The 23,414-nt window shown below is 37.9% G+C and overlaps 1 protein-coding gene across 4 annotated transcripts in view; it reads right to left on the reverse strand.

The window, feature by feature from the left end:
- The window catches only part of NAA35 (N-alpha-acetyltransferase 35, NatC auxiliary subunit), a 103,887-nt gene that overhangs the window by 49,677 nt on the left and 30,796 nt on the right, over nt 1-23,414 (reverse strand). For all 4 annotated transcript variants that reach the window (XM_046663920.1, XM_046663922.1, XM_046663923.1 and 1 more), the window contains exons 7-11: nt 13,705-13,771; nt 13,581-13,624; nt 12,140-12,190; nt 11,412-11,495; nt 10,438-10,552 (exon numbers count right to left, since the gene is read on the reverse strand). In XM_046663920.1, the coding sequence (XP_046519876.1) occupies nt 10,438-10,552; nt 11,412-11,495; nt 12,140-12,190; nt 13,581-13,624; nt 13,705-13,771 (361 nt within the window). The remainder of the gene's footprint in view (nt 1-10,437; nt 10,553-11,411; nt 11,496-12,139; nt 12,191-13,580; nt 13,625-13,704; nt 13,772-23,414) is intronic.

Here is a 23,414-nt window from a genome sequence, read left to right on the forward strand (position 1 = left end):
TGCAAAGACCTTCTTTCCAAATAAAATAACATTTATAGGTTTTGAGAATCAGGACCTTGATATATTTGGGGCTATCATTTTGCCCATTACAATCTCCTAGCATTGACACTCACCTCCCCTATACGGGATGTGCTCTCACCTTACTCAGGTTCTGACATGCAAGCCACGACAACCCTGTACTCTGTCTGAGCTCCTAACACCCCATGTCAGGCCACTCTTCCACAGAGATGCCTTCTCACCCTGGCTAAGCTCTGAAACCCTATGCCAGGTCACCTTTCTGTACAGACGCCCTTCCTCAACCTGTTTAGGCTGCAACTCCCCACACAGGGCCACCTTTCCATTCAGACTTCCTCCTCTTGCTGCTTAGGCTCTGACATTCTGTGCTGGGCTTTCTTCCTGTACAGATGCCCTCTTCACCCCACTTGTTATCTGACACCTGCACCTCAGCACTTTCCACAGGGTCAACTTCTTCAACATGCTTAGGCTCTGAAATCCTGCACCAGACCACCCTAATACACAGAAGCCCCCTCCTTACCTTGCATAGTCTCCATAGCCCACAGCCCAAAGGCACACAGCTGCCTCTATGAATCTGCCTCAGGTTCTAGCACCCCATGGCAGGCCACACTCACATGAGTATGCCCTCTTGACCCTGCCTAGGCTCCCAAATGCCTTTTGGGCTCTAAAATTCTGCACTAGCAGCCCTTCTATAGACATACTCTCCATACCCTACTTAGGCTCTTGACACAGAGTGCCAGGTTGCTTCCACACGGTCATCCTTCTTAGGCTCAGGCACTCCAACCTCAGTTGCCCTGCTGTGCAGATACCCTTCTCACCTCACTTGGGAAGTAATGAATCCAGCCAGGCTGCCCATTCATGATGATGCCCTCCTCAAGCTACTTAGCCCCAAAATCTTGTTCCAGGCCCACCTCTTCACAGATGCCCCCTCACTCCACTACCATTATATGCAGAGGCATCCTCATGCCACACAGGCTTTGATAAAGGTCCTGAGGACTGCACTGGAACCATGATGTCCTTCCTACCCATAAGGTTGCAACATGTTGTGTCAGGCCACTCCTATGCCCTGCATGGACATGGTCCTAATCCTGGGTCAGGCTCCAACAACCTGCTCCAGTAAAAATGCCCATCTTGCTCAGGCCCACTTCACGGCTTTAGGACTGAGTTTTTCCAAGAATAGAAAGTATGAAGAGTAAGTACCATATCTTAGTTTTGTTCCCACTTAATACGAAATATATACGTCCCTTTGTAATGCTTTTGATTTTAGCTTCACTAGAGTTAATTTCCTTACCCATGAAGAAACAATGATAATGTTAAAGACCTCCCACCATCTCTTTACCCACCAAATCTGAACTGTTATCTCCATCGTCAGTTACCTTTATATGCTGAAATATACCTATGATAGATTTATTGACTCTAACCAGTATCTTTGGACCCTGGCAACATAAAAGAAATCAGTCTTCTTTTCCTCCTGACTTTTGTTACATGACTACTTTATATTGTCAAGGTTTGTGACACAAGTCACATTATATTTAATAAAATCAACTTCCACAGCTGTTTTAACCGTAGTTCTATAATAAAACGAATTTAATGCTCACTGCCTATCCTTTCTGTCATAGCTTTTCCATTTCTGTCTCAGTAAGCTAAATTTCATCCTTGATTCCAATCTTTTCCCTCCAGGAAAAATATTTCCTGTGTCCTCGCAAATTTAAAAATACTTGTCTGAGTATCACTTAAAAATAGTTGAGATGGCTATAAAATTCTTGGGTCATATTTCTTTTTTTTTTCCCTAAAGATTGGCACCCGAACTAACATCTGTTGCCAATCTTCCCTTTTTTTATCTCCTTCTTCTTCTCCCCCCCCCAAAATGCCCCCCCCCCCCCCCACCGCACATAGTTGTATATTCTAATTGTAGGTTCTTCTAATTGTGCTGTGGGACACCACCTCAGCATGGCTTGATGAGTGGTGCCATGTCTGCACCTGGGATCTGAACCGGTGAAACCCCGGGCTGCCAAAGCAGAGCATGCAAACTTAACCACTCAGCTACGGGGCCAGCCCCTGGGTCATACTTCTTTAACTGAGGACTTTTAGACACTATTCCAGTACTTTCTGTCTTGAATGTTGATGTGAAGAACTCTGAAGCCAACCTGCACATAACATTGTTGGTTCCTATCTAAAGTAATTTACTAGGATGCTTCTAAATATTAATAATTCTTTATCAATTTTCCCTAGGACACATTACAGCCTTCCAATTAAATCTGTAGATTTAATTGTATTTGCTTCTTTCTAGGAATATTTAACTTTTTCTCCTATTCCATTATGTGGTTCTCCTTTTAAGGGACATCAATTATGAGTACAGTGAGTCTTGTTTGGATATTATTTTCTAATGCTTCAAATTATTTTTTTCACTCTCATTCTGCTTGCAATGCTTAGCATACATTTTACTATTTTCAATGAGTCTTCACTTTCAGTACTTTCCTCTTCTTCTTTCCTAACTCTGCCTGCTCACGTGTACTCTCTTTCTGTTATTCATTATTTCTCCCATTAGTCTAATATCTCTGCTTTGTACTCTTGTTTTATAGAGACTTTATTCATTTTTTTTGAGGAAGATTAGCCCTGAGCTAACAGCTGCTGCCAATCCTCTTTTTGCTGAGGAAGATTGGCCCTGAGCTAACATCTGTACCCATTTTCCTCTACTTCATATGCAGGACGCCTGCCACAGTATGGCATGATGAGCAGTGCGTAGGTGTGCACCCAGGATCCAAACTGGCAAAACGCAAGATGCCAAAGCGGAGCGAGCAAATTTAACCGCTGGGCCACCAGGCTGGCCCCAAGACTTTATTTTTCAATAAATTCTTTGAAATCCTGCAGAAATATGTTTCTGATTTGTGTTTTTCATCTGCCTTTTGTTTTCCTTGTTTTTTGCTCATTAACTTCCTGGACTATTTGTGTATAAATACCGTACAGTTCTTTTTTGATTATTACATCATTGAATGAGTGCTTCCTGAGCCAATTATTCGGGCGAAGTGTTAGAACAGTCCTCTACTAACAGGAAGCCTGACTGACTTGCAGTTAAGCCCCATATGATGGGCCTGTCTGTGTTGTGTGAGCATGTAAGACAAGTTACCTTTCTATCTCCTTTACTGACAAAGATTACCAGTTGCTAGACTGCTAACATCCAGAGCATCTCCTCTGTCTTACAGGAGTAACAAAGAGTAACAAAAAGTAACAAAGGAGTAGCATATTTATATGGTTTCTGGAAAAGCCCCACCTCCTCTGCATCTCTAGCATATTGATTAGGTAGGTTCTCACAGCCAGCTTGCATATCCCACTCTTAGTTATTACTCTAAAAGAATCCCTGGTTTTGTCCTTCAGGTTACACCATCTACTTTGGAGAACACTGTGCTTTGCTGATCTACTTACACTAACACCAAGAAAATCTTGGAATTCATTCTCAATGTTCCCCCTCATCTGGGCCCTACTGTTAATGTGTTTGACAGCCCCTCTATTTTCATTTGGGTTACAGGGTTTCCTATTTTTTAAGAAGTTGGGAGGATTCTGTTTCTCATAATCCTTATAATTTTCAGTTGGTTGTAGACAGGAGGAACAGCAGAGACATCTTTACTGCACCACCTAAAACCCTAAAGTCCTCTAGATTACACACACACACACACACACACACACACACACAGAGACAAACTTAGGGATGTGTGTGTGTGTACTTTTGTTTTTTAAGAAGAAAAATGTTTCAATTAAAAGAGTAAACATCTGGAGTTCCTGGCACTAGCACATCATGGACTAGGCCTCTCTAATGGGTTATGATCTTAAAATGAAGTCAGCTTCCATCTCTCTTATACACTGCCAAGCTGGCAAATGAAGCCAGCGGGGCTGAGGCAGCATAGTTTATGCTTCAGCACCAAGTTCAGCCTTCAGGAGGTTAAAGGTATCATATTACCAGATGATAACAGCATCATATTCTAAATCATATTTTAATCTATTTTTAATTCACACTGATTTTTATTTTCTTTTACTCAGTCATAAATGTATGCTGCTCAAGAATAAAACAGCTGAACAAGGTTTTTATTAAAACTAATAATCTTCTGTCCACCCTCTACCCCCAGTTCCATTACTTCTCTCTTCCCAGAGGCAATCTCTTCCATTTCTCCTTAGATATTTTTTTGGTATTTAACCTCCATATCGCCAAATAACAAGCTTATCATGCCACTTTATATTAATAGTTTCACACATTATCTCTGACTTAATCCTCCATCTTCAAAAAGAGGAAGTCAGAAATACATGTAAATTGCTAAAATATGAAGTAGTACTTACAAGTGCATATAGATTATATGCATACATATACTTCTGTCCCCTCACCTCCAATATAGTTAGATCATAATTTTGGCTATGATCAACACTCAGCATTTGCACCATTATGATTAAGTAAAAGATATTCACACCTGGGTCATGAATAATTTTGCAAACATGGAAACAACTTTTACTTTCATACATATTCTGAAGTTAATTATTGTCTCACTTTTTGTTTGCTTTTTTCTATGTACTTAACACTGAATTAAACCCCAAAACCTCTGCCAATTCTCTAAATCTCCTCTTACCAGAATAAACAGAACAGCTCTTGTATCAATATTATTGGTGACAACAGGTCTTGCATCTACTTTGAATCATGTCCCCTAGAGCTTTGTGACTGTCTCCAGTCTGGACTTGTCCTCCATGTACAGTATTCAGCTAGTATCTGGTGATCTTGCTGTACCATCAGTCTGGGGATTTCCTTCATTATCCTCTTATGCTGGAGTCTCATATTCCCTAAACTCCATGCTTTGCTTTTTTTTTAAATGTCAATTGATGTTACTCTCTTTTCTTTCCTCCTTCTCCCCAAAGCCCCCAGTACACAGTTGTATATTTTAGTTGTGGGTCCTTCTAGTTGTGGCATGTGGGACATCGCATCAGCATGGCTTTATGAGCAGTGCTAGGTCCACACCCAGGATCCAAACTGGCAAAACCCTAGGCCACCGAAGCAGAGCGTGTGAGCTTAACCACTTGGCCACAGGGCCAGCCCCTCCACACTTTTCTTTTTCTTGATTAACTCTCTCATTTTAATAAAGCACATATTCCAGTTGGATCTTGAAAAACATTTGGGAGATTTTTAAATACCTGAAATTATCTTTCCTCTCAATTAAATTACAGTTTTGGAAGAGGATTCCAGATTAGAAACCATTTTCCCCCCAAATTCTAAAAACATTGCTCCACTGATTTTCTTTTAATCACAACTCTATTGAAATATAATTAACATATCATGTCATCTATTTAAAGTGTACAATTTAATAGTTTCTTAACATAGTCATAGAGTTGTAAAACCACCACCACAAATATACAACGTTTTTATCACTAAGAAGAAACTGCATATCCATTTGCAGGCACTCTCCTCCTTCCTACCCTCCTTTAGCACTAGGCAACCACTAATCTACTTTCTGTTTCTATGGATTTATCTATTCTGGACATTTTATATAAATAAAAATCATATAATATATGGTCTTTTATGACTGGCTTCTTCTACTTAGCCTAAGGTTTTCAAAGTCCATCTACTGGTCCACAAGTAGCAAGTATCCGTACTTCACTTCTTTTAATTGTCAAATACTATTGCTTTGCATGGATATACATTTTATTTACCCATTCATCTGCTGATGGACATTTGGGTTGTTTCTACCTTTTAGCTATTATGAATAATGTCGCTATGAGCATTAGCATACAACTTTTTTGTGTGGACATACATTTCCATTTCCTTTGGGTATGTACCTAGGATTGGAACTGCTGGGTTATAAAACTCCATGTTTAACCTTTTGAGAGACTACAAGATTATTTTCAAAAGCAGTTGCATCATTTTAAATTCCCACCAGGAGTGTATAAAAGTCCAGTTTCTCCACATCCTCACCAACACTTGTTATTATCTGTCTTTTGATTATAGCCATCTGATAGGCAGGAAATGGTATCTTTTTATTTTGATTTGCATTTCCCTGATGGTTAATGATGATAAAACATCTTTTCACGTGCTTATTGGTCATTTGTATATCTTATTTACGGAAATGTCTATTCAGATCCCGTCCATTTTTTAATTTATTTTTCTTTTTATTGAGTCGTAAAATGTATGCCTATGTTTTCAGAGTTTTACATTTTTAGTTTTTACATTTAGGCCATTGATCCATTTTGAGTTGATTTCTGTATATGATGTGAGGTGGTCGGGAGGGGTAGTTCAACTTTATTCTTTCACATGTGGCTATCCAGTTGTCTCAGCGTCACCTGTTGAAAACACTTTTCTTTCCTCACTGAATTGTCTTAGCACTCTTGTCAAATACCGACTGACCATAAATGTGAAGGTTCATTTTTGGATTCTTAACTCTATTCCACTGATCTATGTCTATATCTTTATGCTCATCCCACACTGTCTCAATTACTGTAGCTTTGTAGCGAGTTTTGAAATTAGGGAGTTTGACTTCTTCAACTCTGTTCTTTGGTCCAATGATTTCTAGCTTCCACTGCTGGCACTGCAAAGTCTAATGACATTCTGTGTATGTAACTTGTCTTTGTCTTTTTCAAATCTCTTAGGATCTTCTATTTTTCCCCACTATTCTGAAATTCCAGGATGATATACCTTGATAGAAGTCTATTTTCACCCTAGTTGTGCTCAACAGCTCTTTATTGGCCCTTTCAATCTTAGTATGTGTATCATTTGATTCCAGGAAATTTTCTTAAATGATTTTTTTTTTGCTTCTATTTTCTGATCTTTGTTTCTGGAACAACTTTTATTAGTTTATCCTTCATTTATCTTATTTATTGTTTATCATTATTAGATAGTAGAACTTCTGGACTGATCCTATAATATTCGTATCTTTTTTTCTCTTTATTTTCCATCTTTTCATTTTTTACCCTACTTTCTCTAAGATTTCCTCAACTTTGTGTTCTACATTTTCTATTTTTATCATTTCTGTTCTTATGTTTTGAATCTCAAAGATTGTATCCTTTTTTTCCTTTTGTATAAATCTTATTTCTGTTTTACATATGCACTTTTTTTCTCATTTTTTAAGGTTTTGGTTTGCTTGCCTGTTTCACTCTTTTTTTCAGGATACATTTGCACCCTTGACTATATACTCAGATTTGAAACTGGAGAAGAAAAAATGCCATTAAGAGCTCTGTGAATACAGCTTAGGCTTTTCTAAACCAAGCTATTTTATCAGGGGAGCTGCTGATATCAATATATTTAAATTTTGCTGCTGTTTTTCTCTACCTCTTGGGCTTGTCCAATCTCCCTAAGAAGAATCTTCCAAACTTTTCAGCAGAGTACAAGAGCCAGGCTGTACTGTTTTAAAAGTTGGGGGGTGGGGGGAGGTGAAGAGTTAGGGGAGGAGGAGGGGAAGGAACTGGGTCACAATAATAAGTACTTAAATTTTCACTTAACTTCCCCATAATGCACACCATTCTGTTCCCCTATTCCAGAGAATAAACTTTTACTTTTCTGGGGTTCAAGAATGTCATCCAGGAGAAAACCACTGCTTCTAAATAGAGTTTCAACCAGTTTTCATGTTATCAGCATAATTCTCTTCTTCATTTTCAGAGGTATCTGGTATACTAAAGATGGAGGCCTTCAGGGGATCCACAGGACAAACTGAGTTGTCTCTCGACTTTCTCTATCAGTGGCATAGAATTCAGTTATCTGGGGACAGAAGGTCAATGTATTTCTGTTTCCCTGCTTCTAAAATTCTGTTACTGTTATCTCCTTTCCTTGTCTTTTCCCTCTTTATTGATCATGCCTGTTCAAACAAAAAACTTCTTCACTGTTTCACTGGGGTTTCAGAAGGTAAACGCATGTGTTCAATCTACCAATTTGAATCAGACGTCTTTTAATTTATTTTAAAAGGATGACAAGTCCCCTTGAAATTGAATGTCAGATTTGAAAATAGACTTCAAAAATATCTACCAATTTCAGGCAACATTAGTTAAATGGGTTAATAAGTAAATTTTTCATTTCCATTAGCAACTGTTAAAGATGCTTGCATCCTCAAGTGTAAAACCCAACCCACAGTAACTAGGAAAGAACATTAGTGAGAAAGAAACTTTGACAAGCAGAACCAGGAAAGTCTCACTGGAAGAGATGATTTGAACATCATTTTGAAGGATGGGTTATAATTCCAGACATATTAAAAGAAGCGTAGAATTCCAGAGCAGGAAGACAGCATAAGCAAAGACAAAGAGTGATATTTGCTTCATTAGATCCTCTTCTTCCCTTGTTTCTTCAACAAACATCTAACCCAAGGTCCTGAACCCAGCAAGCCCTGAGTAATAACATCCATTCCTTCTATTTCAATTAGCACTTATATGAAAATGATTCCAAAACCTGCTTTTCCATCCATTTTCAAGAACAAAATACTCACTTTACTAGTGAACTGCTCCATGTCACCACATCAAAAGATCCCATTAATTAGATCTAAGCCAAGCCTTAATCACCTCCTCTCCCCAAACTACTCTGCCTTTTGCATCTTCAAGACATCACACCCATTAAGTAAACCCATCAGCAAGCAATCCTTGGATCAAATCTGATTCTTCCTAATTCCTCCCTTTACACCACTGTTTTCAAGTCCTACTGATTATATATCTTTCCAATGAGAAGTCAAAACAAATGCTTAGTGATTCTGAGCTTTACACAGCCATTCTGTCACTAGGTGGAGTTGCAATAATATTAATAAGGCAAAATGAGTAATCTGAGACCAAAACTAATCTACATTATTGCTTTATCATCATTCTTCTTAACTAGACATTATTGGGAAGGCATTTGCTTGTTATGGAACTGTTAAGCTGTATGCTTAAGGGATAATTACAAAGTTAAATTATGCCAGCTTAAAGGAATTAAACAGAAAACTAAGCACAAAGTACTCCCTAAATTTAACTCCATTTGCTTAGTCAGAAGATTCTATTTTTTAAAAAGTTTACTCCAGCCAATTTTATGCAAACCATCTTCCTGAAGCTTACTCATGAGCAGACTATAAAAGCAGAGAAATAGTGGGAAATATACACAGGCAATTTTTTTTAGCACTGATTCGTCTGAAATATAAGGAAGCCACAAACCAGAGAGGCAACTCACGACTCCATGGCAATTCTTATCCTCAGAGATACAGACCAGAACAGCCCACAGTAGTTAGGATATGGCAAAAAGGAGCATCGGAATCTAGTCATCTGGAAGACTCTTGTTTTGCATCATTAATACCTCATTGATACATAACCCAACAAACCAACTAGTCTGCAGTAATATATTATACAGCGGTTTCATAAAAGTATCCTTGCACTGGATTTCCAAGTATTGACGAGTTGTAGATATGCTATACTTCTCTGTAAACATGTACTAGATAGCTTGCTATGCATTAACAACCTTCTTTTTTAATGTCCCATGGTTAAGGAATGAGACTTAGTCAGTCACCTCCTATATGTATACATTCCCTCTCCTGAGGAAAATGAGAAAATGTTAATGAATTAATAAATTGAGTAACATAAAGACTATGATACTATTGACTACCTTTTGGATTGTTCCACTAACTAATGTCTGAGTAAGAAAAAAATTCGTGGGAAGGGAAATACCACAACTGTTGTCCCTAAGAGGAGGGGAGGGGTGAAAAAGAAAAGGAATGTGAATCAGTAAAAACCGGCCTCCTGGTCAGAGGACCAACAACTGGGAAAAACTAATTTAAAGAATATAAATATCATCTCATTTTAATAAGCTTTAAAGATAACGAAAATTGCTACACATTATGTAAAATGTTAACTCAGATGCAACTTTTAGAAAAAAGGTACACTGCTCTTTTTATTTAAGGCATATTTCATAAATAAAATCTACTGAGTGCCAACAACGTACATGCACTACAGAGACATACAAAGAAGACAATCTCTGGCCTAAACGTACTCAAAATCTCATGGAAAGACAAATATGTAAATAACTACAATACGCTATACTGAACAAATGTTATAACTGAGGCATATAGGAGCGCCATGAGGCCACAGAAGGAATCCTAGGCCTGGTGGAGTCAGGGAAAATTGTGTAATGGAGGTGATGATCTCTCAAAGGAGTAAAGGGGAGAGGTGATTAAAAAAGGATGTACTGCTGACATCACAGCATGATCACCAAACACAGTAAATGTTCAGAGCCCAAACGATAAAATACAAGAGACGGCTAAGTTCTATAGTATTGTACTTCGTCTAGAATAAATTTAAAAAGAAGGGAATAAAAACACTCTATAAGTCTAGGAAGCAAAACATTCCAAGGTCCAGATAGACTAACTTAAATGAAATTTTAGAATAAACCGAAAACCATATACTCTGGATAGGAAACAACAAAAAAAGAGCAGGAGCAAAACAGACAATTACCTCCTTTTGTAGTATCATTCTGGGCCTGGATGCCATGATGCAAAGAATTATGAATGGCAGAAAGAAGATCTGCTGCTTGAACCATCAATTTTTGAGCTTCTGCAACAGCACTGGTCTAGCAAATAAATCACCAAAAACATTCTTACATATTCTTTCACTGAAAGATATACATTAAATAGGAAAATCCTATAAACAATAATGAAATTAAATCCTTGTAATGACATTGGTTTTCATAAACTATTCACTTAATACAGGATGCCCAGATCCTGTCAGGACAGAAATTACTTTCTTACCCATATTTATATGTTTTAGGAGTCATTAAAAAACAATAGGAAACATTCTGGTTTATTCTGTTAATCTTACGTTAAAAAAAACCAGACATGCAGTCAACTGGAAAATGGGAAATTTCAACATTTCTACTATGTCATTCATCAAGGTGAAACTTTTTCTAAAAAATGGAAAAAAGTAGAATTACAGAAATTAGATCAGTATTATAAAGGCTGGATCTCTACTGATCACTTATTAACTATTTACAAATTAGTCTGTAATTTATTCAAACTAAAGAAAAAATATTCACCATCTAGTGCTTGTTTTTGGTTCTACACAAATTCAACAATTATGTAACTGAACGAAAGAACCATCTAGCTAAAATTCTCATTTTTACTTTCTCCTTTTCAATTCACAAAATATGACACCCTACAAGCAACTTCAGCTTCCATTATTTTATCCACTAATAAGTAATATAAAATATTATTTTTATCTCCAAACAGACATGAGCATGTTATGGAGCACAATGTAAAATGTATGTGACTTTCTGAGGAAACCATCAGGGATACTCTGATGTAAATACACCACACACTAAGTGCTGTATATATGAGATCAGGGCATTTCAACGGAAAAGGCTCAGAACCACTTCGATAAAGCATTCCATCCAAAACAAAAACACTAAAACAGATTACAGTAAATACCCTTACCTCTTTCTTAGTAAAGGCTATAAGCACTGTCAGTAACACTCGGGTAAATTTCACTCTGCTGAATACTGCTAAACATTGTTGGTGCTAAAAAATAAGAAAGGACTAGAAGTTAAAAGATGCAAAGTTTGTCAAAGGAATTTCATTTTAAAATATAGTATTTTAAGTCCTAAATCTCAATGTTAACCACTTACTACATTACAAACACCTTCACTTATAGTCTTTTAAATGTCTGAAAATGAGCTGCAGAAAATAAAGCTTATTCTACCAAAACAGAAGTATAAAGTTTCTACATCAACAAGACTGACTTTTCCCTAAGTCAAAAGTTACACTATTATCTCAAAAACTGATTTAATTAATAATATTTTAAAAAGAATTGATAAAAAGGTGCTTTAAGCAGAGTCAGAAAATTCAGGATCTCAACAAAGGTTTGGCAACTTCTGATACTGTGCAAGTTCTTGAGTTTTGCCAAGCTTTGATGCATCATCTGTAAAAAGTCATTTTTTCTTCCTACCTCAGGAATACTGAAGAGCTTTGAAATCATTTATTTGAAAGAGCTGTATTATCATTCTATCAAAATAAATACAAGGGAAATAAAATCCCTTGCAATGTCCAATTTTTAAAGAAATACCTTAAAAAGGGCTTCCATAAATTATAACGCAGTTCATAAAACTACAACATTAAGAGGTAGACTTCTCTGATATTATCTACCAGAAAATAAGTTCAATTACTTCTAGTTCAACTTCTGGATCTCTTTCTTCTCCTTGTCGACTTCGAGTACTCTAAAATTTTAAAAAAAGGGAATTAAAACAAATACGAATCTGTAGAGGCATTAAATGATAAATATACAAGGTAAAGCACTAAATCAATTTATTGAGTGTATGTAAGATACTATTTTTAAGAAAACTATTCAGCAGGAAAATAACTCATATTTAGTATTTACTTTCCTCCTATTAATATTATACACAGAAAGTTCACTTTGATATAAATTATAAAGATCACACAAAAGAATAAGGCACTAAAAACAGCAAAGGCAAAACAATGAAATAATGTAAGTAAAAGCACATGGCACACAGTACTTTTCTTTTCTTTCTTTCTGTCTTTTTTTGGTGAGGAAGACTTGCTCTGAGCTAACACCTGTTGCCAATCTTCCTCTTTTTTGCTTGAGGAAGATTTGCCCTGAGCTAACATCAGTGCCAATCTTCCTCTATTTTGTATGTGGGTTGCCACCATACCATGGCTTGATGAGCGGTGCACAGGTCTGTGCCCAGGATCCAAACCCAGGCCACCAAAGCAGAGTGCACTAGACTTAACCATTACGCCATGGGGCCGGCCACCTTCTTTCTTTTAAAATGATCTATTAATTGAAATTCCTGATGCTTTCAAAACTAACTGTTAGAAAAAAATAGTAACCTTTACAAAATCACAACATACAGTCACATGATAAATACTGATCTATTCTACACTAAAATGCAAAAAATGTCTTGTTGATACAAGAGTAATACACAGTTGACTATTTTGACAAATCTACCACAGGAAGATCTGGGCTCCAGCCTGGGAGCTGCGATTTACTAGTGGCTACCCTTAACTAAGACTCCGACAGATTACTTAATTCCTTTGAGCTGTATTTTCCTCATGTAAAAGTGTGGCATTGTGTGCATTTAATTGCCTAATTCACTGAATAATTGTAATATCAAATAAGACAATAATGTAAAATGTAAGAACCAAATCATTGGGATCATTTAGCTAAAGGATGTCACTCATAGAAGGCTCTCCCCAGATTTGGGATGCTAGCATCTACCAAGCTCTCCTACTGTGTTGCAGACACTGTACTAGCTTTATTAAAGATACAAAGTCGATGTACATAGTCCTTACCCTTGAGGAACTTAAAACTAGAATATTATGCTGTTCTTAAAATAGCATGTTAAAATTGTACAACATTGGCAAAAAAGTGAAAAATTAAAAGGGTTAAATTTTCAATACTTGAAAGTGACATTAATTCATCAGAAACTCCTCCAGCAGTCTTCAAAATTCATTACAAAAAAGGCACAGCATATATAAAGGAAGTTGGTGGTCCTACCTACACTAGCGATTTGTAATTAGCTAAAGTTAACCTCACATTTAGAAGAAAGTAAAAATCCAATACCAAAGAAAAGAGAAAAAAATATATACCTTTACTCTTCTTTGCATGTCATCCTCCACATCTTTTAGCATGCCTAGAAAGAGAGACAATGAGTTTAAAAAGGAAACAAATCCAAACGTTAAACTTGTGAATTATCTTTATAAATAGTTTTACCTGTAACTCGAAGATCTGTCACACTGTTAGCCATTTTAAATCCATAAGTCATTGATTGAAAATCTTCCTATAGAAAAAAGGAATAATTAGGTCCTTGAATAGTAGCAGAACTTTTCATTATATTTCTCTTGCAAAATCACTATTTGCTAATAAGAAAATAGTAATGGAATGTCAACCTGTTTGTCTAAATATTGCTATCATACATCCAAGCTTTCCTTACAGGTATATCCTTTAAAATACCATAGTCTAATGCTGTCTCTTTCCTTAACTTCAATTGCTTGTTCTTAGGCAATTTAAATATACTTGCATTTAATATGTTCATTTGCAAAATAAGGCTAATGCTTATGATAAGATCACAAAGTAATAATTCCCACTTACAAAGTATTCTTACAGTAACAGGTGAACAGTAAATATACACTAATAATTACTATTTGATAAGACTCTTACTTTAAAATTTATTAAATCCCTGTTTACACACTATTAGGCTACAAAGGTCAAGCTTTCTCAAGTAGAATTACTCAAAGTGATAGCAAAATCACATTCCTCCTTCAGCTCATTGTAAAGAAAAAACTAACTGATACATGGATTCCTACCCTGAAAATCATTTAAAACACTGCTGAGACATTAACAAATTAAGTGGTTTGCTGGACTCACTTTGAAGACTATGAATTTAATATCATCTGGCTGATCTGATTAAGAAGTCAGAAACTCTATTAAAGGAGTATTTCTACCATATTATAATTCTTACAAGACATGTATACAGAAGCCTAATATAATGGGATAATAGGAATTTATAGCAGTGACTGGAACTATAAAAAAACTTCTGGATTCTTAATGGAAGTTTCAGTGAGCATACTATACCTTACAAACAGAGAGAAAAACAAACAGTGTTCCTGGTCTCAAAGAACTTGGTGGTATCATATGACTCACAAGATTGGGTCTGTTAAAAATCTCAGATTGTGTTACAGAGCTGTAAGCTTATCCTCTAGGTGAAGTTTATACTTTACCTCTACCCAGATACCAAGTAAGATACTAAAATTTTACATGGCTAGAAAGGAACTTTCCTAGTGTTTACCACATTGCTAAAAGGCACCTCAATCCATCCAGTTACTCAGGCTGAAAACCTGCACTTCAAGTCCTCCCATTCTCCCTCATCCCATCACCAAATCCATCAGAAAACCCCATAGGCTCTATCGTCCTTTTCTAATCTAACCCCATCTCACTCCTTTCACAGATGTCTCTATTTCAAGTCACCACCATCTCTCACTTCTATAACCACCTCCAGACAAGTCCCCACTCCATCCACACTTGTCCCTACTATAATTTATTCACCACCAGAAGCCAAAGGGATTGTTTTAAAATAAGTCATTTCACATCACTTCCTACTCAAAACCTTTCAATAGTTTCCTTCCTCACAGCAAAACCCCAGATCCCACCATGGCCTGAAAGGCCCTGCATCACGTGGCCCTGGTCTCCTTCTCCAACCTCATTTCCTACCTACCATTCTTCTCCATTCACTGCACTGGCAGTCACCCAGGCCTTCCTTGTCCTTCAAACACATCAAACACACTCTCTTCTCAGGACCTTTGTACATGCTGACCCCCTCCCCAAAATGACTGTCTACAATAGAGTTTACAAAGCTCCATCCCTATTACATTCCAGCCTCTGTTCTGGTGTCAATTCCTCATATAGAGGTTTTCCCTGTGCACTCCTCTCTAAAATAGCACCCCACCACTTTCTATCCCCTTCCCCTGCTTACCACCACCTGACATTATAGATGTATTTGTCCCAAGGAACATATAATGAATGAGATCAAGGCTTTGTTTTATTCACTGCTTTATCTCCAGGACGTAAAATAATGCTTGGCACTATTTTGAACAGAATATTGCTCAAAAAATGTTTGTTGAATGAATGATGACTTACTTTAGGGCAGGAGCAGGCTGCAAGATACCATGGGGAGCGCTGGCAAATTGGAGAACATATGTGTCATCTAACAGAAGTCAGCACTACTTATCCCATTGCAGCCGTGAATGAATGCAGGGCTAGTGTGGTAATGTCTCCTAATTTTTCAGAACAGTCTAATTTAATCTAAAATCTTCTGATTTTTAAAGGATATCAATTTTTTTAAAAATTAAGTAGTCCAGGAGTGACTTAAGGAGTCAGCATCTTGGCAGAGTGAGGTCTCTCAGAAATCTCTCCCCTCCAATATATAATGAAAAAAACATCCATACTCCAAACACAACACAAAAAATGTCGGAGAGATCCCCTCAGCCATACAATGGAGGGCAGAGAGGCTAGAGCCCCCCTCAGAGGAGGTGGAACAGGGTAAGAGAAACCTTCCCTCCCTCTCCTAAAGACTGTGAGCAGGACCAAGGGGGGCCTCCTAGAGGGAAGGAATGAAGGAGGGGACGTCTGTTCGCAGGAACTTCAAGGACTCCCAAGGGCCCTTGCAGCCTAGAGGGAAGCCTTCTACCAGGGCGAAAGCTTACACAGGGGGTGACCTTATCAAGCCAACACTCCAGAAGAGCAGACGGAGGAAACGTCCCTCCTGCCACCCACTCAGCACAGCTCCAGTCCCTGGGATTTTGGATGAAAGCAGAGGGCTGAGAATATGTGGCTCTTGACCCCCACCCAGTGGCGATAGGTGGTAACTGCAACCAAATAATACCAGGATGCATAAGAATCGAGCCACCCCTTACAGCAATATCAAACACTATATAGGATCTCCACACCAGAGAGAAAATGACAAGTACCCAGAAATCAGTCCTAAGGACGTAGAAATATGTAATCTAAATGACAAAGAATTCAAAACAGCTATCATCAAAAAACTCAACGAGGTAAAAGAGACCGCCTAGAAACAATTCAACAAGTTCAGGAGCTACTTCACAAAATAGATTGAAAATATAAAGAAGAATCAATCAGAAATATTAGAGATGAAAGACACAATGGAAGAAATAAAACAAAATATGGATTCCCTAAATGCTGGAGCAGACACCATAGAGGAGCCTATCAGCATAATCAAAGACAGACATGTTGAAATGCTCCAGATAGAGGAGGAGAGAGAACTAGGACTAAAAAGAAATGAAGAAAGTCTCCAAGAAATATCCGACTCAATTAGGAAATGCAACATAAGAATTATAGGTATTCAAGAAGAAGAAGAGAAGGAGAATGGAGCAGAAAGTGTGTTCAAAGAAACAATAGAAGAGAACTTCCCAAACCTAGGGAAGGAAATGCACATGGAAGAGGCTGCCAGATCTCCTAAATAGGCCAATGCAAAAAGATCTATTGCAAGGCATATAGTACTGAAACCGGCAAAAATGAACGACAAAGAAAGAATACTAAGGGCAGGAAGGCAGAAGAAAATAACCTACAAAGTAACCCCATCAGGCTTTCAGCAGATTTCTCTGCAGAAACCTTACAGGCTAGGAGAGACTCCAATGACATATACAAAAAATTGAAGGACAAAAACTTTCATTCAAGAATACTCTATCTAGCAAAAATATCCTTTAGATGTGATGGAGAAATAAAAACTTTCCCAGACAAACATAAGCTAAGGGAATTCGTAGCCACAAGAGCCCCCCCTACAAGAAATCCTCAAGAAGGCCCTCATACCTAGGGAAAATAAGGGGGGGGGAGGGGTTACAAAGCATGGAGTAAGGAGTTACATAAGTAGACAGACTCAGAGCAGAACAGCAAATACTCAAGTATAGCATTAAAGGCAAAAAGACAGAAAACACCAAAAACAAAGATAATCTTCTCGTTTTAACCAAAATTCACAACACAAGATGGAATAAGATGTGGGAAAGACAACTTAGGAGGGGAAGAGGTAAGGGACTGAATTGGTTTACTCTAAGGAAATTAGAGGCCATCACAAAAGGGACTATCTTGTCCACAAGATCTTGATTACAAACCTCTGGGTAACCATTAAACAAAAAAGCAGAACAGAGACACAAATAAAAAATAAGAAGAATACAAAGAAACACAACATAAAAAACTACATAACCTCAATTGGTAGACTGAAATACACAGGATGATAAACAAAGGAAATGCAGGAGAACCAGAAAACGAGTGATCAAATGGCAGCATTAAGCCCTCATACATCGATAATCACCCTAAACGTAAATGGATTGAATTCTCCAATCAAAAGACACAGTGGCGAGATGGATTAATGAGCAAGACCCAACAATATGCTGCATCCAAGAAACACATCTCAGCTCCAATGACAAGCACAGGCTCAGAGTGAAGGGATGGAACACGATACTCAAAGCTAATGGTAAACAAAAGAAGGCAGGTGTCGCAATACTTATATCAGACAAAGTAGACTTCAAGATAAAGATAGGTAAAGAGACACAAAGAGGGGCAGTATATAATGATCAAAGGGACACTCCATCAAGAAGAAATAACACTTATGAATATCTATGCACTCAACACAGAAGCACCAAAGTACATAAAGCAAATATTAACAAACCTAAGAGGAGATATTAACAATAACACAATATTAGTAGGCAACCTCAACACTGCATGCAAATCAATGGACAGATCATCCAGACAGAAAATCAACAAGGAAACAGTGGAATTAAATGAAAAGCTAGGCCAGTTGGACTTAATAGACATATGCAGAACACTCCATCCAAAAACAGCCAAATACACATTCTTCTCAAGTGCACATGGAACATTCTCAAGAATAGACCATATGTTGGGAAACAAGGCAAGGCTCCATAAATTTAAGAAGATTGAAATAATAACAAGCATCTTTTCTGCTCACAATGCTATAAAGCTAGAAATTAATTACAAGAAAAAAGCTGAGAAAGGGACAAAGATGTGGAGACTAAAAGACACACTATTGAATAACCAAGGGATCAATGAAATTAAAGGAGAAATCAAAAAATATCTGGAGACAAACGAAAATGAAAACATACCATACCAACCCATATGGGATGCAGCAAAAGCGGTCCTAAGAAGGAAATTCATCGCAATACAGGCTCACCTTAACAAACAAGGAAAAACCCAAATAAGCAATCTCAAACTACACCTAACTGAATTAGAAAAACAAGAACAAACAAAGCCCAAAGTCAGCAGAAAGAGAGAAATAATAAAAATCAGAGCAGAAATTAATCCTATTGAAACAAAAAAGGCAGAAGAAAGGCTCAATGAAACAAAGAGCTGGTTCTTTGAGAAAATAAATAAAATTGACAACCCCTCGTCAGTCTTACACAGTAAAAAAGAGAGAAAGTTCAGATAAATAAAATTAGAAATGAAAGAGGGGAAATAACAATGGATACCACAGAAATACAAAGGAATATAAGAGAATACTAGGAACAGCTACATGCCAACAAAATGGACCATCTAGAAGAAATGGATAAATTCTTAGACTCTTACAACCTCCCACGGCTGAATCAAGAAGAAATAGAGAATCTGAATAGACCAACCACAATCAAAGAGATTGAAACAGTAATCAAAAGTATCCCAAAGAATAAAAGCCCAGGACCAGTGATTAGATAAAGTAAAGAGATTGAAACAGTAATCAAAAGTATCCCAAAGAATAAAAGCCCAGGACTGGTGATTAGATAAAGAATGGCTTCCCTGGGGAATTCTACCAAACTTTCAGAGAGGATTTAATACCTGTCCTTCTCAAGCTATTCCAAAAAATTAGGGAAGATGGAACACTTCCTAACACATTCTACAGGCCCAACATCACTCTGATACCAAAGCATGACAAGGACAACACAAAAAATGAAAACTACAGGCCAATATCACCGATGAACATAGATGCAAAAATTCTCAACAAAATATTGCCAACCCGAATACAGCAATACATCAAAAAGATCACAGATCATGATCAAGTGGGATTTATTGCAGGGACACAGGGAGGGTTCAATATCTGCAAATCAATCAATGTGATACACCCTATCAGTAAATTCAGGAATAAAAACATGATCATCTCTATAGACACAGAGAAAGCATTTGACAAGATTTAACAGCCATTTACGATAAAAATGCTTAACAAAATGGAGACAGGAGGAAACTACCTCAACATAAGAAAGGCCATATATGACAAACCCACAGCCAACATCATACTCAATGGGGAAAAACTGAACACCATCCCTCTGAGAACAGGCACAAGACAAGGATGCCCACTATCACCACTCTTACTCAACACAGTACTGGAGGTTTTGGCCAGAGCAGTTAGGCAACAGAAAGGAATAAAAGGAATCCAAATAGGGAGTGAAGAAGCGAAACACTCACTCTTTGCAGATGACATGATCCTATACAGAGAAAACCCTACAGAATACATCGGGAAACTATTAGAAATAATTAACAACTACAGTAACGTTGCGGGGTATAAATTCAACTGACAAAAATCAGTTGCATTTCTGTACTCTAATAACGAATTTACAGAAAGAGAACTCAAGAATACAATTCCATTTACAATCACAACAAAAAGAATAAAGCACTTAGGAATAAATTTAACCAAGGAGGTGAAGGACTTCTACAATGAAAACTTAAGACGTTACTGAAAGAAATAGATGACGACACAAAGAGATGAAAAGAGATTCCATGCACATGGATTGGAAGAATGAACACAGTCAAAATGTCCATACTACCCAAAGCAATCTACAGATTCAATGCAAACCCAATCAGAATCCCAAGGACATTCTTCATGGAAATAGAACAAAGAATCCAAAAATTCATATGGGGCAACCAAAGACCCTGAATAGCTAAAGCAATCCCGAGAAAATCATCTATCTGATAAGGGGTTAGGCTTCATAACATATAAGGAACTCACACAACTGAACAAGAAAAAAAGAAACAGCCCATCAAAAAATGGGCAGAGTATATGAACAGACATTTTTCCAAAGAAGATATACAGATGGTCAATAAACACATGAAAAGATGTTCAGCATCACTAATCATCAGGGAAATGTAAATCAAAACTACACTAAGATACCACCTTACACCTCTTAAAATTGCTATAATCAATAAGACTAAAAATAACAAATGTTGGAAAGGGTGTGGAGAGAAGGAGACCCTCAGACACTGCTGGGGGGAATGCAAACTAGTGCAGCCACTATGGAAAACAGTATGGAGATTGCTCAAAAAACTAAAAACAGAAATACCATATGACCCAGCTCTCCCACTACTGGGTATCTACCCAAAACAACTTGAAATCAACAATCCAAAGCAACACATGTACCCCTATGTTCATCACAGCACTATTCACAATAGCCAAGACATGGACACTATCCAAGTGCCCATCGACTGGTGATTAGATAAAGAAGATGTGGTATATAGACACAATAGACTACTACTCAGCCAGAAAAAAAGACAAATTCATCCCATCTGCAACAACATGGAAAGGCCTGGAGGGAATTACGCTTAGCTGAGTAAGACAAACACCAGATGATTTCACTCATATGTGGAATACAAAAAAGCACATGGACAAAGAAATAGTTCAGTGGTTACCAGGGGAAGAGGGTAGAGGGGTGGGCACAGGGAGTGGAGGGGAGCACCTATGTGGTGACAGACAAGAAATAATGTACAAATGAAATTTCACAATGATGTAAACTACTATGAACTCAAATTAAAAAAGAAATTAAGTAGTCCAACATTGTGAAGAGAAAACAAAACAGAAAAACACCTGAAGGGCTATCTGTGAACTGTTAGTTTGCCAAGAGGAGTCTAAGGAAAAGCATTTATCTGGGAGAATATCACAAGTCTGTGTAATAAATACAAGCCTCAGTAAAAAGAACTTAATCTAAGTCATCGGAGGACTGAAGCAGAGGAGTTATGTAAATAGATGTTTCCATTAAAAGATCACTCTTGAAACTTTGTGGACTTAAAGAGGACAAAACTCAAAGTGAAACCAAGGAGGCCAGATAGTGGACACTATTCAACAGTCCAAGCAGGGGCTGACTGAGGTTGCAACTGGAAGTGAAAAGAAGTTCTTGAAATCAGGACATATTTAAAAGGTAAAGCCAACATGATATGCTGATGAAATGAGCATGGGGCATGAGGTAAATTGTACAAGCAAAGATCATCTTTAGGTTTTCAGTCTGAGCAACTGGTAAATGATCATATCATTTACTGAGATAGGGCAGACTTTGGGAAGAGCAGGTCTAAGGGCTGAAATGAAGTGCAATTTTGGTTATATTGAGTTTGCAAATTCTTCAATCATCCAAGTAAAGAGTTCAGGAAGGCATTTGCTTGAATCTAGAAGTCAGGGGAGGAATCAGGACTAGAGATATAAATTTGGGCTTCATCACGATATAGTTGGTATTAAAAGACACAAACCTAGAGCAAATCAAGCTAGGGAAAGGGTATCGAGAAAAGAGGGAGCCCAGGAATACTCCAGAATCTAGAGGAGAAAGGTAATGGACTAACCAGTGGGGGGGGGGGGGGGGGGGAAGAAATCCAAAAGATTGCCATATCAGCAAGATGAGAAGAAAGTATTTCAATGAGTGGTCAACTGGATCTAATGATGCTGCAGGGTGGAGAGGGAGGAGTGAGAACACTGGATTTAGCAGGGTGGATACCATTAAGGACCTTGTTGAGACCAGTTTCTGTGTAGTAATGTCCCATTGCAGTGGGTGAGAAGAGACTGAAAAAGAAAGTAAAATAAGTAAATATTAACAGCTCATTCAAGGAGTTCTTTGTATAGGGAAGCAGAGAAATGAGACTGTAAATATAAGGAGCCTTGGGATCAAGGGAATTATTGATGTTTTGTTTTAAACTGAGTGAAAAAACAGCATATTTGTATGCCAGTATGGATAATCTAGTAGGGAAGGAGACACTAGTAATGGCATACAAATAATGGGTTAATACCTGCAGTAGGCAAGAGGGGCAAAACCTAGAAGACAAGTAGAGGGGCTGAGCTTAGATTACCACAGGGAAACTTTCATTTTTAACAGGACAGAAGGCAGACTACATGGATACCAACAGAAGCTAGCACTTGTGATAGTGAGATGAAGTACTTCTATTTATATCTGATTGCATGTAACATTTCATTAACGTAGAAAGCAAGCTGACATGACCAGGGTTGACACCAGAGGTCTGAGAAGTAAAAGATGTGGAAAAGTCACCTTAGAGACTAGAAAAGCAACTTCACTACAGAAGCGCTGTAGGACAGGATTGTCTCTAGTGTTGAGTGCTCATCTGAGATTTGCAATCCTAAAATTAAAGTGAAAACAGACACACAGATGTGGGTTTTCTCTAGCAGCCGCCTGCTGCTTGCATGCAAGCAAGGAGCAGGCAGGTGTTTGGAGTTTTGCTAAATAAGTGACACTATGGTGGGACAGGATGAGATGAGATGAGCAAAGGAGTTAAGGGTGTTTGACAAAGAGTGATTTCAGCACTGGACCATGGAAATGAGGACACGGAGAAAGCAACAGAGAAAAATAAAGCAGCAGCATCCATGAATTGAAAGTGGGATAGTGGGAGCAGGGGAATTTGAGTCAACAAGTCAGAAAGTAACTGATGGCCATCAAAGAGTAGTACGCTTCAAATCAAGATTTTGGAGGTGGGGGCCGGCCCTGTGGCCGAGTGGTTAAGTTCGCGCTCTCCTCTTCAGCAACCCAGGGTTTCTCCAGTTCAGACCCTCGGCGCAGACCCAGCACCGCTCATCAAGCCATGCTGAGGTGGCATCCCACAAACCACAACCAGAGGCACTCACAACTAGAATATACAACTACATACTGGGGAGCTTTGGGGGA

Source organism: Equus quagga, chromosome 6, assembly GCF_021613505.1.
Source record: "Equus quagga isolate Etosha38 chromosome 6, UCLA_HA_Equagga_1.0, whole genome shotgun sequence".
Classification (NCBI taxonomy): Eukaryota; Metazoa; Chordata; class Mammalia; order Perissodactyla; family Equidae; genus Equus; species Equus quagga.